A 12,622-nucleotide genomic window follows, 5' to 3' on the forward strand; every position below is an offset into this window, starting at 1 on the left:
AAGTTGTCACTCTACTAAGTTCACCAATTCCAGAGCAAAGCCTAATGCTTTATATATACACACACACATACATATTTTAGTAGTCAATAAAGAATACAGAGTTACTAGTAGTGCCCCATTTGGGGCTCATAAAAACTGTATATTATCACCAACAAGCAACAATATGCTGGTAAACTTTTAAATATCTTTAAATAATTCCTGCTAGACTATAAGCTTCAAGAGGGTAGGGTCTTTGCTCATTGCTGGATTCTCAGTACCTAGCAGTGCTTATTACATAACAGGTAATTAATAAACATTTATTGAATGAATCTTCCAGTCAGGACTAAATTCGGTCTTTCATTCAAGACTCCCTTTGGAATCAACAAGATTTCTTAATTTAGTGGAGAAACAATGAAAAAATGTTTCAGGCGTATCAATTTTAAATTTTGGATTATAAATATGAGGAAGTAATTATGTAAATGTATATGTTAATGGGCTTAAGTAATATATGTATCTGTGTCTATTTCAGCTGCAGAAAGAAAAAAAACAAGCAAATTAAAAAATAATTACTAAATTTCGTTTTCCTGACTTTTCATTAAGTATATCTGTAGACTACAAAGGGAAAACAAAACACCCAAGTATCAATCTTGGGGGGAAAATTCACCTTTGAGGATATCAAAGTAAACCTACAGATCAAAAAAGGCAGACCTACAAAAAGTCCTTATCACAAAGAAAAAGTACTTTACTGGCATTTTAACATTATTTTAAATTATTTGAACTAAGTAGATGTTAAAGACTTGAGTCAAGATTGATTGAAAAAGAGAGAATTCCCCTGAATCTCCATGAGTATACTGACTACACAATTTCCTTTTGTAAAACACATTCAATCTGACTTCCTACTCTTATTAGTATCTGTGACCCAGCATTTTCACAGCAAGTCAAAAACAAAACAAATTAAAATTTTACTCATAATTACTTAATTTTAATTCATTGAAGTTATCTTCCCAAAGTTTTAGATGTTCCTTTTAATTATAATTACTACTAAAAACTAATTTAAACATAATTTATATCACTGAAAAGATACCTTTAGAAAGTTCACATTCTACCTATTTAAGAACTTCTTAAGCCATTTGTATTTAACTGGAAATTTATTTTTAAATGTTGACTAACAAGTTAGATCTTCAAAGATGAACAAAACCGTTTTTATCTTCTGAATTGTTTATTATTTAGTTTTTCTTCTCTTGTAACTGATAATATCAAAGTAATAGAAACTATAATTTTTTTGATTACATCAACTGTTACAAATTACTCTATTCTTTATTATTTAATAGATACATAGAAGAGATATAATTTTAACACTGTCTTAAAACTGTAAAAGTATCTTCTGTATCTTGTATTAGGTTAATTTAAAAAATTTTTTAACAAGATAATTAAAGAACTTCTCAAGGGGTAAGAAAAGTAAAAATGTAACATTTCAGGTTAATGCAATGATACCGTTAAGATACTACTGTACTTGATTTAAATTAGATTTCTATTATGTCATTTATCTCAATGAGAATCTTAGGCTTGATAAACTATTATGATATCGGCATTAATAACCTCCTGAGGAGATAATTTTAGAAAGATTTCTCTTTTACTTCAGTTTTCACTGTAGAAGAGTTCTCTCAAAATAAAATGGTTCACTAACAAGTGGTGACAAATATACTAAATGAAAACATTAAACATGTAACTGTATTAATATGTCATTTACTAAAAAAAAAAAGTATAACATACCCATGGTGAAACATTAACAAGGATATAAACACACTGCTTTTTAAGAACAATTAACCTTTAGGATGAGTTAGCATTTCTGTTTCCAAAAGCCTATTGTCCCAAGATTCTTATCAGTGTCTTTACCAAGTGTAATCAATGCATTTGTACACAGATTCAAACCATTTAAAAAATCTGGACTAGTATCATCAATATATTAGTGTTGGATTTAAAAAACAACAACCACAGGGCTTCCCTGGTGGCGCAGTGGTTGAGAGTCCGCCTGCCGATGCAGGGGACATGGATTCGTTCCCCAGTCCGAGTCCGGGAAGATCCACATGCCGTGGAGTGGCTAGGCCCGTGAGCCATGGCCGCTGAGCCTGCGCATCCGGAGCCTGTGCTCCACAACAGGAGAGGCCACAACAGTGAGAGGCCCGCATACCGCAAAAAAAAAACCAACCACAAATCAGTGTGATTCACACGAAATAATTACCCACTAAAGATAGTCTTCTTTGTCTTAAAGAAAAGAATGGAAAGATGAGCTATCAATTTCAATCCTATCTCCTGATTACGGAAGTTGCTTAGGGCATAGGCTCCTTTCAACAAGCAAATGCTAAACTCATGGTTCTAAAGGGGAGCTATGCAGACACACTGAGTACACACTGTAGCCATTTAAGGCCAGGTTTTGACTTGAGTAGGCACAGAACTCCATCCAAAAGGAAGTCCAGAGATGGGTACATGCAAGAGCAGAATGTGGCCTCGGCAAATCACTTCCTCGCAACTTGATACTTTCACTGGTTATCCTTTTAAATCATATTTTTGATTGTTTTAACATATTTAGAAGCAACAAAAACCAACTTGTTTCAAAAATATCTCTTTGGAAAAATAATGTATAATTACAGGAGAAATTTTGGTGACATTTTTATAGCCCCTTGGCAGGGGAGAAAACACTTAAAACCTTCTTTTTGATTCAAAATAGCCAGTGAGAAGTAAGAAGCCAGGAATCACTTTCACTTCCCTGTGGAGAGCAATGACTTAAGAGATCACAGACTTGCCTCCAACTGTTATGAAAGGTCTTTTAGGAAATCAGAAACTGAACTTTCAATATGTGTCTCTTAGTTTAGTTCTTTTCTCTACCAGACTGCACTTCGTTTTCTGGTCAACTGCTTCTCCTATGAATATACACAGTTATCCCTCGGTTACTGTGCAGGATTGGTTCCAGCACCCGTCGTGGATATCAAAATCCATGGATGCTCAAGTCCCATAGGTGGTCCTCCATATCTATGGGTTGCACAGCTGCGGATATGAGGCTAATTGTACTTTTAAACATAGCATGAATACACAATTGCTGTCAGATTCACATACTGCAGAATTTTAATTAGTAAAAAAACGTATTTACAGACATAGATTTTTTTCTATGAAATACCTATAAATTAAACCAATGCATTAGATTTACTCTTTCATTAATTCTACTGTATCTCCTTCCACCTTGCCTAAAAAGTCTCAGAATTATTTGTCATAAATAAAAATAAAACCATTTTTAATAGAATAGAAAACAAGGGACTGAGGTGCCTAAGCTTACCAAACTTCTTGCTTTCTTTAGTTGTGCCAGTCATCTTGATCTTTGCAACTTCAAAGAAATCTTTAATTTCTCTCTCATAGAGTCGTGATAAATAATCCATGTAATTCTTAAAAAGAAAAGTAACACGTACTTCTTATTAATAAAACAAACGTAACAATTTCCATTTTCCACCGCCCTCACCACCACCAAGTCCTTTGTGCTTGTTCTGAATTTTGTGGTCTTAAAATTTTTTTTTGAATTTTATTTTATTTTTTTTAATACAGCAGGTTCTTAGTAATACATATTAGCGTATATATGTCAATCCTGATCTCCCAATTCATCAACCCCCCACCCCCCCGCATCCCAGCTTTCCCCACTTGGTGTCCCTACGTTTTTTTCTTTACATGTGCTCTTAAAATTTTGATGCATTTCATAGGATATAAAAAGAAGGCTATTTTCTGTCCTTTAAAAAAGTTAAACACATAACATTAAGAATTTACAAAAATATGAAGTTGAACATAACCACACTTACATTTTCATTTTTACGTATTACCTTTCACATACTTTAAATATAATTGCAATCATACTGTATAGGGTATTTGGGTTACAGCAATTATGTTTCTCCAGTCTCACACTCTAATGACTGCACAGTATTACGCTTTGTTGATGTGCCACAATTTAGTAAACCAATCTCCTAACACAGGCCACTTAAGTGGTTTCAATGTTTTGCTATGATAGACAATGTTACAATAAGCTTTTCATCTCTAATGAATTGTTTCCTTGGAATCATTTCCTAAGGGTGGAATTACAGTGCCAAAGAATAAGGGAATCTTTATAACTCTTCCTCCATACTGCCATGTTGCTTTAAAAACAATTATACCAATAGACAGTGTCAATGGCAATGAAGGAGTACAGAGTTTTACCATACCTTGCCAGCATGGGGTATTACATTACCCCCAAATAGGTTACTTTCAACAAGAATTTAATTAATACATCTTACAGTTTTCATAATTAAATAATTTATTTTTAAAAAAGCAAATTTAATTTATTCTAGTTCAAATAAAAAAATTATTATTTAACATGAAAACTCATTTCTTCATCATATTTGCTTATCATCACATAAAAACATCTTATACCCTTACGAAAGACTCTTCAACAGTGGGAGACCATGTATTTTTCCAAGTCCTATGTTAAATGCCATATGTAGAGTTTCACTAAATTTAAATAAATCTACAGCAGAAAAACTGTTGTACCTAGCTATTCTTTTAAATTTATTATGGAATCTACACTTCAACTTCCTTTATTATTTCAAATTAACATACCCAGTTTTAGAGCAGGTTTACTTTGCTTTAAACATCAGATGCACCTTTCAAAGGTATACATTATTTAAATATTTGTATACTGATTCATAGTCCACCACTGATTTTTTTTAGATATTTTATAGATATATCCTTATAAAACAATTTTTGGATAAAACATAATATAGATCCTGCTTTTGTCTATCTGTAGGCCATATACATTCTCACACAGTCTCTGTAAGAAAATTAGTCAAACAGGAAATTCTTTCCTGTGATCTTTGTGTAACTTTAAACGGAAATATAAATTAAAATATACCCTAAAATTATTCCTATTTCATTGGGCTGTTTCACATTTTCAGCATCTCATTTTTTCAAGTTTAAATTCTCATAAAAATATTGATCACTGCAAATCATTGAAAAGGACCGACAAATGGGAAATTAGCTTCTTACAATTCATAAAATCTTCATTAGTGGTTTCTACTCAAATCACTCAATATTACAGACTGCATTCCAATACCCCAATTGTTTAAAGAGCAAATTATGACCCAAGCAATTTAAACAGTTTCAAAACAGCTATTTTGGTATTTTGAAAACAGTGATTTGAGCAGACTACTGAAAATCATCTTCGTTTTCAAAGCAATTCAAATGACTGAATAGCTTCCCCCAGGTCCTCAACAGAATTCACTGGTGGGAAAGTCCACAGACAGGTGTGACTCTCAGTTCATTCATTTACCAAATTCTGACAGATATCTCTCACTGTGAGTACGTATTCTTCTTAGCACCTTGTATACAGCACCTTACTTAAAATTTAACTATTATGAGTATAAATACTGTTATTTCAGGTAGTGTTTTCAACTTTATTTTGTGCTGACTGTAGAGCCTTACAGATAACTCCGTGTTTTACTTTCTCTTTACACAAAAAGAAAATTCCACAAATGTAAAACTGAGGTTAAGAGAAGATGTCTGAGCAATCTTCAAGACTGACTGCCAACCTCAGGGGGCTAATTAGGAGAGGAAAGCTCATTTCCTACCTAAGCATGGATGGACCATCTCCATTATGAATTGCCCTACATGCATAACCCAGAGCCACCATTGGAGGAAGGACTCTGACAGCAGGGCTCATTACATGACCAAGGCACCTCTATTTTCCTTAAGCTCTAATTATGTATACCAAAAATCAGGGCTTTGCTTAGATTCAGCCATAAGTAGAGTTGGGGCAGGGTCTAGTGATTCTTATCCCTCAAGAATTTAAAACAGGCATTTCCTGGTCCTGCCAGAAAGTGTGAGCTGTGTACACCCAACCAAGTGCAAATAGTACCTGGATTTAATTATTTCTTACTAAAGAAACACTGGTTTAGTCTGTTTCCTTCTTTCATTCCTTTCTTCCTTCTTTCTTTTTAATAAAATCCTGTTTAGGAAAACACTTCAGCTACCAAATTAGATTATGAGGCATAAAATACATGGTCTGTCAAAAGTTCAGAACACAGGATCAAGTAATATTCCTGGGAAATAAGTCAATTTCATTTAAAAAATCACATTAATATTGTCAGTTAAAAATATTCTGTGAGCAGAAAATGATTCCATAATTCAGTGCTAGATTGGCTATCGTCATGTTTCTTCACTTTAAATTACATTCATAAATACATTATATATAAAGATAGGGCAATAATACTCACTGAGAACACAATTAGGCAAAAAAGCTTACTGAGTATTTTACTCATTTGAATACTCACTAGGGGACAAAGCACTTGTTGGCACAAAACTCTTAAGGAGATGTAACCATGTTTAATTATCCAAAATATTAATCCTCTTACAACTTCAAAAGGCAAAGATTCCAGTAATGCAAATATTTTTCTTTAAGCTATCTACAAATCAGAATTCTGCTGAATCAAAACAAAACAAAACAACACACAACAGTAGAGTACTGAACCCATGGGTTCCTGCTACGATGGCCATGTATCTAAGTCAGATCGTGTCATTCCACTACTCAAAGCCCACCAACACCACTCCCCCATCTCCCTCAAAGTAAAAGCCAAATTCTTACAATGGTGCACAGTCTCTTCCAGATCTGCCCTGCCACACCCACCTTACCTCTCCCACCTGCCCTTCTAATCCTGAACCTGGCTCGCTGTGCTCCAACTACACTGGCCTCCTCGCGCTCCTCAAGTGCTCCAGGCTGCTCTTGCCTTGGGGCACTTGCACTGTGCCGGGAAAGCTTTCCCTAGAAACTCCCGCTGCTCACCCCTCCTTGTTTTTAAAATCTGTGCTCAAATGTCACCTTCTCATGACACCTTCTCTGACCATCCTTTTTGAAACTGCAAACATTTCTGACGTCCTGGCATTCCCTGCTTTATTTTCTCTAGAGTCCTCAGCAGTACCTTCCAACAGGCTATACAACTGACCTTTGTGTCAGTCCTTCTCCACCGGCATATGCACTCTGAACAGGCAAGTGTTCACCTACTTCCTTCAGCGCTGCATCTCTAGAGCTTACCACAGTGTTAGCACATAACAGGTGCTCAATTCATTTGCTTAATGAATATATGAATGACTCTTATCTTGTCCACTTGCTGGTATTTAGTCAGTGGTATATACCACTGTTCTTCTAATCTCCAAGTCTAGCAAGTTTGGCATCATCCCGTCCCTTGTCTTTGGATTCTCTCTCTTTTTGTTTATATTCTCTATTCCTATTATCATCTTTCTGGTTCAAGATTTCATTTCATTTCAGTTATTACATTAAGTTCTAAATTAGTTTCCCCCATCTAGGCTTTTCCCATGTGTGAAGAATGCTGTTAGGTCTCAAGGCTCAGATTCTTTAACCTAACTTCTCACTCTTCCAGAATACGGAATTTCTGCTTTAATCAGGCTTGCTTTCTTACAGTCCTGGGAAAAGGGCATATTTTCCCACTTTTGTCTGCACATCTTGCTCCTCATCCCTGGAATGCCCTTCCTCTTATTTCTGGCTAATTTAATTCCACTCATTACTTAAAAGTCAATTCAAGTCCAATGTTTTCCATTAAGTTTTCCCCCGTGGCTTCCGTTCATGGATTTCCCTTCTCTAAACTGCCACATATTTAAACTCATTTCCAGTTTAGCACTTAATTTTTCGCTGATTGTTTTAATTATAATTGCTCTTCCCAGTTGTCCCACAACCAGGAATAGAAATACCATGTTTCTGTGTGCCTAGAAGAGTGGAATGTTTGCTTAAGAGGCACACTGCACTTGCTTAAAAGAACAGATTACAGATTCTTAGAGGGCAAATGTCTCACAGCATCTTCATACTCCCTAGTTTCTATATTGTATATAAAGAAACTCAGGAAATAATTATAGCATTTAACTAAACTGAATGATGCTTCAGGCTACAGCATGGCCTAAAACTACATTATATTGGAAGTTCAAAATCTAGCTCTTCTCCACCCAAGTAAATAAAATAAATGTTCTCCCTGGCTAATGAGCACTTAGAAATTCAATTATTTCCTACTTTGCCAAGAATATACAATAGTATTTCAAATGTCACCTGGGGAACTGAACACATGGCCTCTTGATTCTAAAAGATTATGCTCTATACTCAGTAACTGGCATCAAATCCATACCTTTGTTAGTCCCTCATATTTTCCATAATCGGTACTCTTTAGCCACTCCATCAGCTTGGCATATCGGAGCAAGTCTCTATGAAATGGATGATGATTAGGTAAAGTCAGTTCAACAGAGTGCTGAGCAAGAGTTGAACTCTGATCATGGCCCTAGAATGAGTAAGTAAGTAAATAAATATCATAGACAGTATAAAGAAACATTGTTGTAACTAAAAATTCTAAACAGTGATCAAATATGGCCAAGCAAAACCAACAGCACATAGAAAAATAAGAACTGAGTACTTACTTGGTTTCTTTTATCATCCTGTGTATGTGAACTGAACACCACCACCATTGAACAGTCATAAACACACAAGAGTGGTTCTCTGATAAATCAACTACTTGTTTTATCTTCTAAAGGAGTTGAGAATGAATGTTTTAATCAAGCTTGCCTCTCCCATATCATTTTACAATTTACTAAGCAAATAAATATCATGATACAAACAGTATTAAGAAACACAGCAAATAAGGAAGTCATTCAGAACAAATTGTCTACATCTATGTTATTTCCATTGGAGTCTACAATATTTAAAGCAACAAATGAAAATATATAGGATATAGAATTTCGGAACTAGGAAGGACTACAGATGACTATAACCTGGGCTTTCCAGGATAATCCCTAATAATAATGTAATTTTAATTTTCCCAATGATCTGTTAAGCAAATAAATATATGATTTTGTTTTTCATCCTTGACATGACTTATATAAATTAATAAGTTTTCAAACAGCCTGAGACAGATAATGCTTTCTGACTTTTGTTTTAGAGTATATGGAACTAGTAGATCATCTGATCCAATAGAAAAATTGAAGAACAAATTGAAACTCAAAGAGTTAAGTGATTTGCACAGGTCACACAGGAGGAAAGCTAGAATCTGAACCTTAGTCATCTGAGTCTCACTTCTGTTTTCTTTTAAAAACATGTCAAACAAAATCATTTTAACCAGACTCAAAAATTGCCAAAGGTCAATACAAACATTACATTACAGAAATGTTTTCTAATGGCCACATCAGAAGGATGACTGGGATTCCATTAAATCACAGATATTAGACACTAAGCATAAATAGATATTATAGTTTTAAGTCTGCTAAGGTCTCCAAATTATCTTAACTAGTTACACTGACTAAAAGCAAAGAACATTTGACAAAACTGTTATAGCTTATAAATGTTTTTCAAACATTCTGTCTTTATTAATAACAATATTAGATATCTTTTCATTATCCCAATCTTCCTCATTAATTTTTCTCAATGACTTAAGACTCAAAATCATTGTTTATGTTCTTCTACAACTGTGTACTCAGACCATTACATGTTAAGTTATATTATTTAATTTAATGTCAGAAAAGCTCTTCAATTAAAAACCTTCACTTCTCCTGCAAAATGGAAGAGTTAACATTTATAGAGGATTTTACAGTTTACAAAGATCTTTCACATATATTACTATTCAAAGCTTTCTTTTGCAACAGCATTTTAAAGATCACCATCATTTGAAAATTCACTGATATAAAGAACATCATTACCTTCAAACTATTACTATTAAGATAGATTAAATGTTATTAGTGTTAACAGAAAGATTTTAGAGAAAATGGTTCCAAAATACCTATAGGAAACAGGAAAATCAAATACTTAAATTGTTTAGTTCAATCAATAATATAGAGGGACTTCCCCCGTGGTCCAATGGTAAAGAATCCACCTTCCAATGCAGGGGACAGGGGTTCAATCCCTGGTAGGGAAACTAAGATCCCACACGCCGCTGGGCAACTAAGCCAGTGTGCCGCAACTACTGAGCTTGTCCGCCTCAACAAGAGAGCCCATGTGCCACAAACTACAGAGCCTGCACGCCACGACTACAGAGCCCATGTGCGCTGGAGCCCGTGAGCCACAACTAGAGAGAGAAAACCCGCACGCCACAACTACAGAGAAGCCTGTGTGCCACAATGAAGAGCCCGCATGCCTCAACAAAGACCTCACGTGCCACAACTAAGACCCGACACGGCCAAAAAAAATAAAGAAATTAAAAAAAAAATAGAAAACGATCACATCTAGAACTCAAATGTGCTAAGAATTTTATTCTTTATATATTTTTAAAATTAAGACATTGTTTAAAGTTTCTTATTATAAATAAGTAAATTAGTAACAATAACAATACCATGCTAGGTTCTTTATATATATAAATTCTAATCCTTATAATAACTCTGCAGACTACTTTTCTCCTCATTTAAAAAACAGCAAAACCCTATTAACATAATTTTAAAATAATATACTAGATTTTTTCCAAATTAAGCTAAAACAAATACGTTTTCTAAAAACTTAGTGAATTATAAATTTTCATTAGTGTGTATGTATATATAATATATATTATTATACTATAATATGTATTATTATAATATATAATATATATTAATATAATATGTAATGTATATATAATATATATACATATACCTAGAATTTATAATAAAATTAGCTAATTTTGAACACTTTACTAAAACCAAGCACTGTTCTAAGTGCTGACCATATAACAACACATTAATCCTCATACCAACCCTATGAAGTAGGTATTTTTATTACCCCCATTCATTTGATAGGGCAACTAAGATGGCACAAAGAGGTTCACTTGCCCAAGGTCACCCAGGCAGCAGAATCAGGATTTGGAATCCAGGAAACTTGGCTCCAGCATCCATACTCTTAACCACTATGCTTTACTGACCTTCTAACAGAAATGACACATTCATGTTAAATACTGAGCAAATTTTCAAGATTTGGGAACTCTATGTTATGGCATGTTTATTTTTATTTTCTTAAAGGAAAAAGAAAATATGAGCAAAGTTTCAACAAACATGAAAACCGATCTTAAGTAATCACAGTCCTTTCTAAGTTTTTAACCACATCAACCTATGTTTAGAAGATTGTGAAATGTGCTTAAGGAAATAATTTTTGTGGCATGAACTGAATATTGTTGATTTATTACACAGGTTTTATTTTGCTATATGATGTTTCTGTAAATATATGTTGAAAGAAAAATTTCCAAATTTAAGCATATAGCAAAACCTCCCACAACTTCAGTTTTTTCCTGGCTGTACTTTTAGCTCAGTGCATAATTGGTCTTATCATGTTGCTAGAAGTGGAGCACAGAATCATGAGGTCTCTGTAGAACCAAAGGGGGAAAAGGGGCAGAGAACAGTTATCCTTTCAAGACAAATCTTTCAAAAAACCAAAAAATTTTTTACAATGACATATCCCTTCTGCAAATATTTCCTCAATTTTATTAGCCTTAATTTGATTGCCTGCTTCCAATATCAGAATCCTAATTAGTGTAACTGGTCTGATTCCCCCAGATGAATATATTTCTAGATACATGACTCCCTAGTAAACGTGTAAGTTATGTGTAAGAGTCTATCATTTCAATGGAAGCTGAGTATGTAAAAAGATCTAAAAGAGCCAAAAAAATCTGCCAATTGTTAAAAATATTACTCTTATATTACAGTAAGAAGTGAATATTAAAAACACATTTCAAGTTTCATTAAAATATAGCTATGTGGACGTATTACTGTGAAAGTTGCATCACAGAGAGTATGCTCTGAATCAGTGATTCCCAAATATGAAGATGTTCTCACTGGCCCGCAGCAATAAGAAAACAAGAAAAGGATGGGAGCCAGTTTCTCATAAAGGTAAATGTATTAATTTAGAAAGTCTGAAATTATGTTCTTCCTTTTCTTTTAGTACCAAATGTAATTTTTTTTTAAATTTATTTATTTATTTATTTTTGGCTGTGTTGGGTCTACGTTTCTGTGCGAGGGCTTTCTCCAGTTACGGCAAGCGGGGGCCACTCTTCATCGCGGTGCGCGGGCCTCTCACTATCGCGGCCTCTCCTGTTGCGGAGCACAGGCTCCGGACGCGCAGGCTCAGTAGCTGTGGGTCACCGGCCCAGTTGCTCCGCGGCATGTGGGATCCTCCCAGACCAGGGCTCGAACCCGTGTCTCCTACATTGACAGGCAGACTCCTAATCACTGCGCCACCAGGGAAGCCCCCCAAATGTCATTTTAAAAATAAAACGATAGTGAAAGCAGATGGAGATATTTCTTTTTTAAGGTTTTTACTTGGTAAAATAAATTGGTGACTTGGTCAGTCTCCAAATTTAATTTTATTGATGTGTGAATTTTAAAAAGACTAGAAATCAGTGCTCTTAAATCGCTGTTATGTTGTGGTCATTAGATTATTTCCACCAGATTCTTCTGTACAGTAGTTATAATATTATACCTATACATTTGCTATAAATTGCATTGCAAGAACTCTGTTCAAGACTTGTCTTAATATGTGATGCCATATCTGACTATTTAAATCCTCAGTAAACTCACTTTTGATTAAACCTCTTTAGCACTTATACATATGAATATTATGTATATGTGG

The 12,622-nt window shown here is 34.4% G+C and overlaps 1 protein-coding gene across 5 annotated transcripts in view; it reads right to left on the bottom strand.

Annotated features, from left to right (window-relative positions):
* Nucleotides 1-12,622, bottom strand: part of EXOC1 (exocyst complex component 1) — a 61,742-nt gene that overhangs the window by 22,071 nt on the left and 27,049 nt on the right. For all 5 annotated transcript variants that reach the window (XM_060148114.1, XM_060148113.1, XM_060148112.1 and 2 more), the window contains 2 exons: nucleotides 8,178-8,327; nucleotides 3,311-3,416 (listed from right to left, as the gene is read on the bottom strand). In XM_060148114.1, the coding sequence (XP_060004097.1) occupies nucleotides 3,311-3,416; nucleotides 8,178-8,327 (256 nt within the window). The remainder of the gene's footprint in view (nucleotides 1-3,310; nucleotides 3,417-8,177; nucleotides 8,328-12,622) is intronic.

Source organism: Lagenorhynchus albirostris, chromosome 4 (assembly GCF_949774975.1).
Source record: "Lagenorhynchus albirostris chromosome 4, mLagAlb1.1, whole genome shotgun sequence".
Lineage (NCBI taxonomy): Eukaryota > Metazoa > Chordata > Mammalia > Artiodactyla > Delphinidae > Lagenorhynchus > Lagenorhynchus albirostris.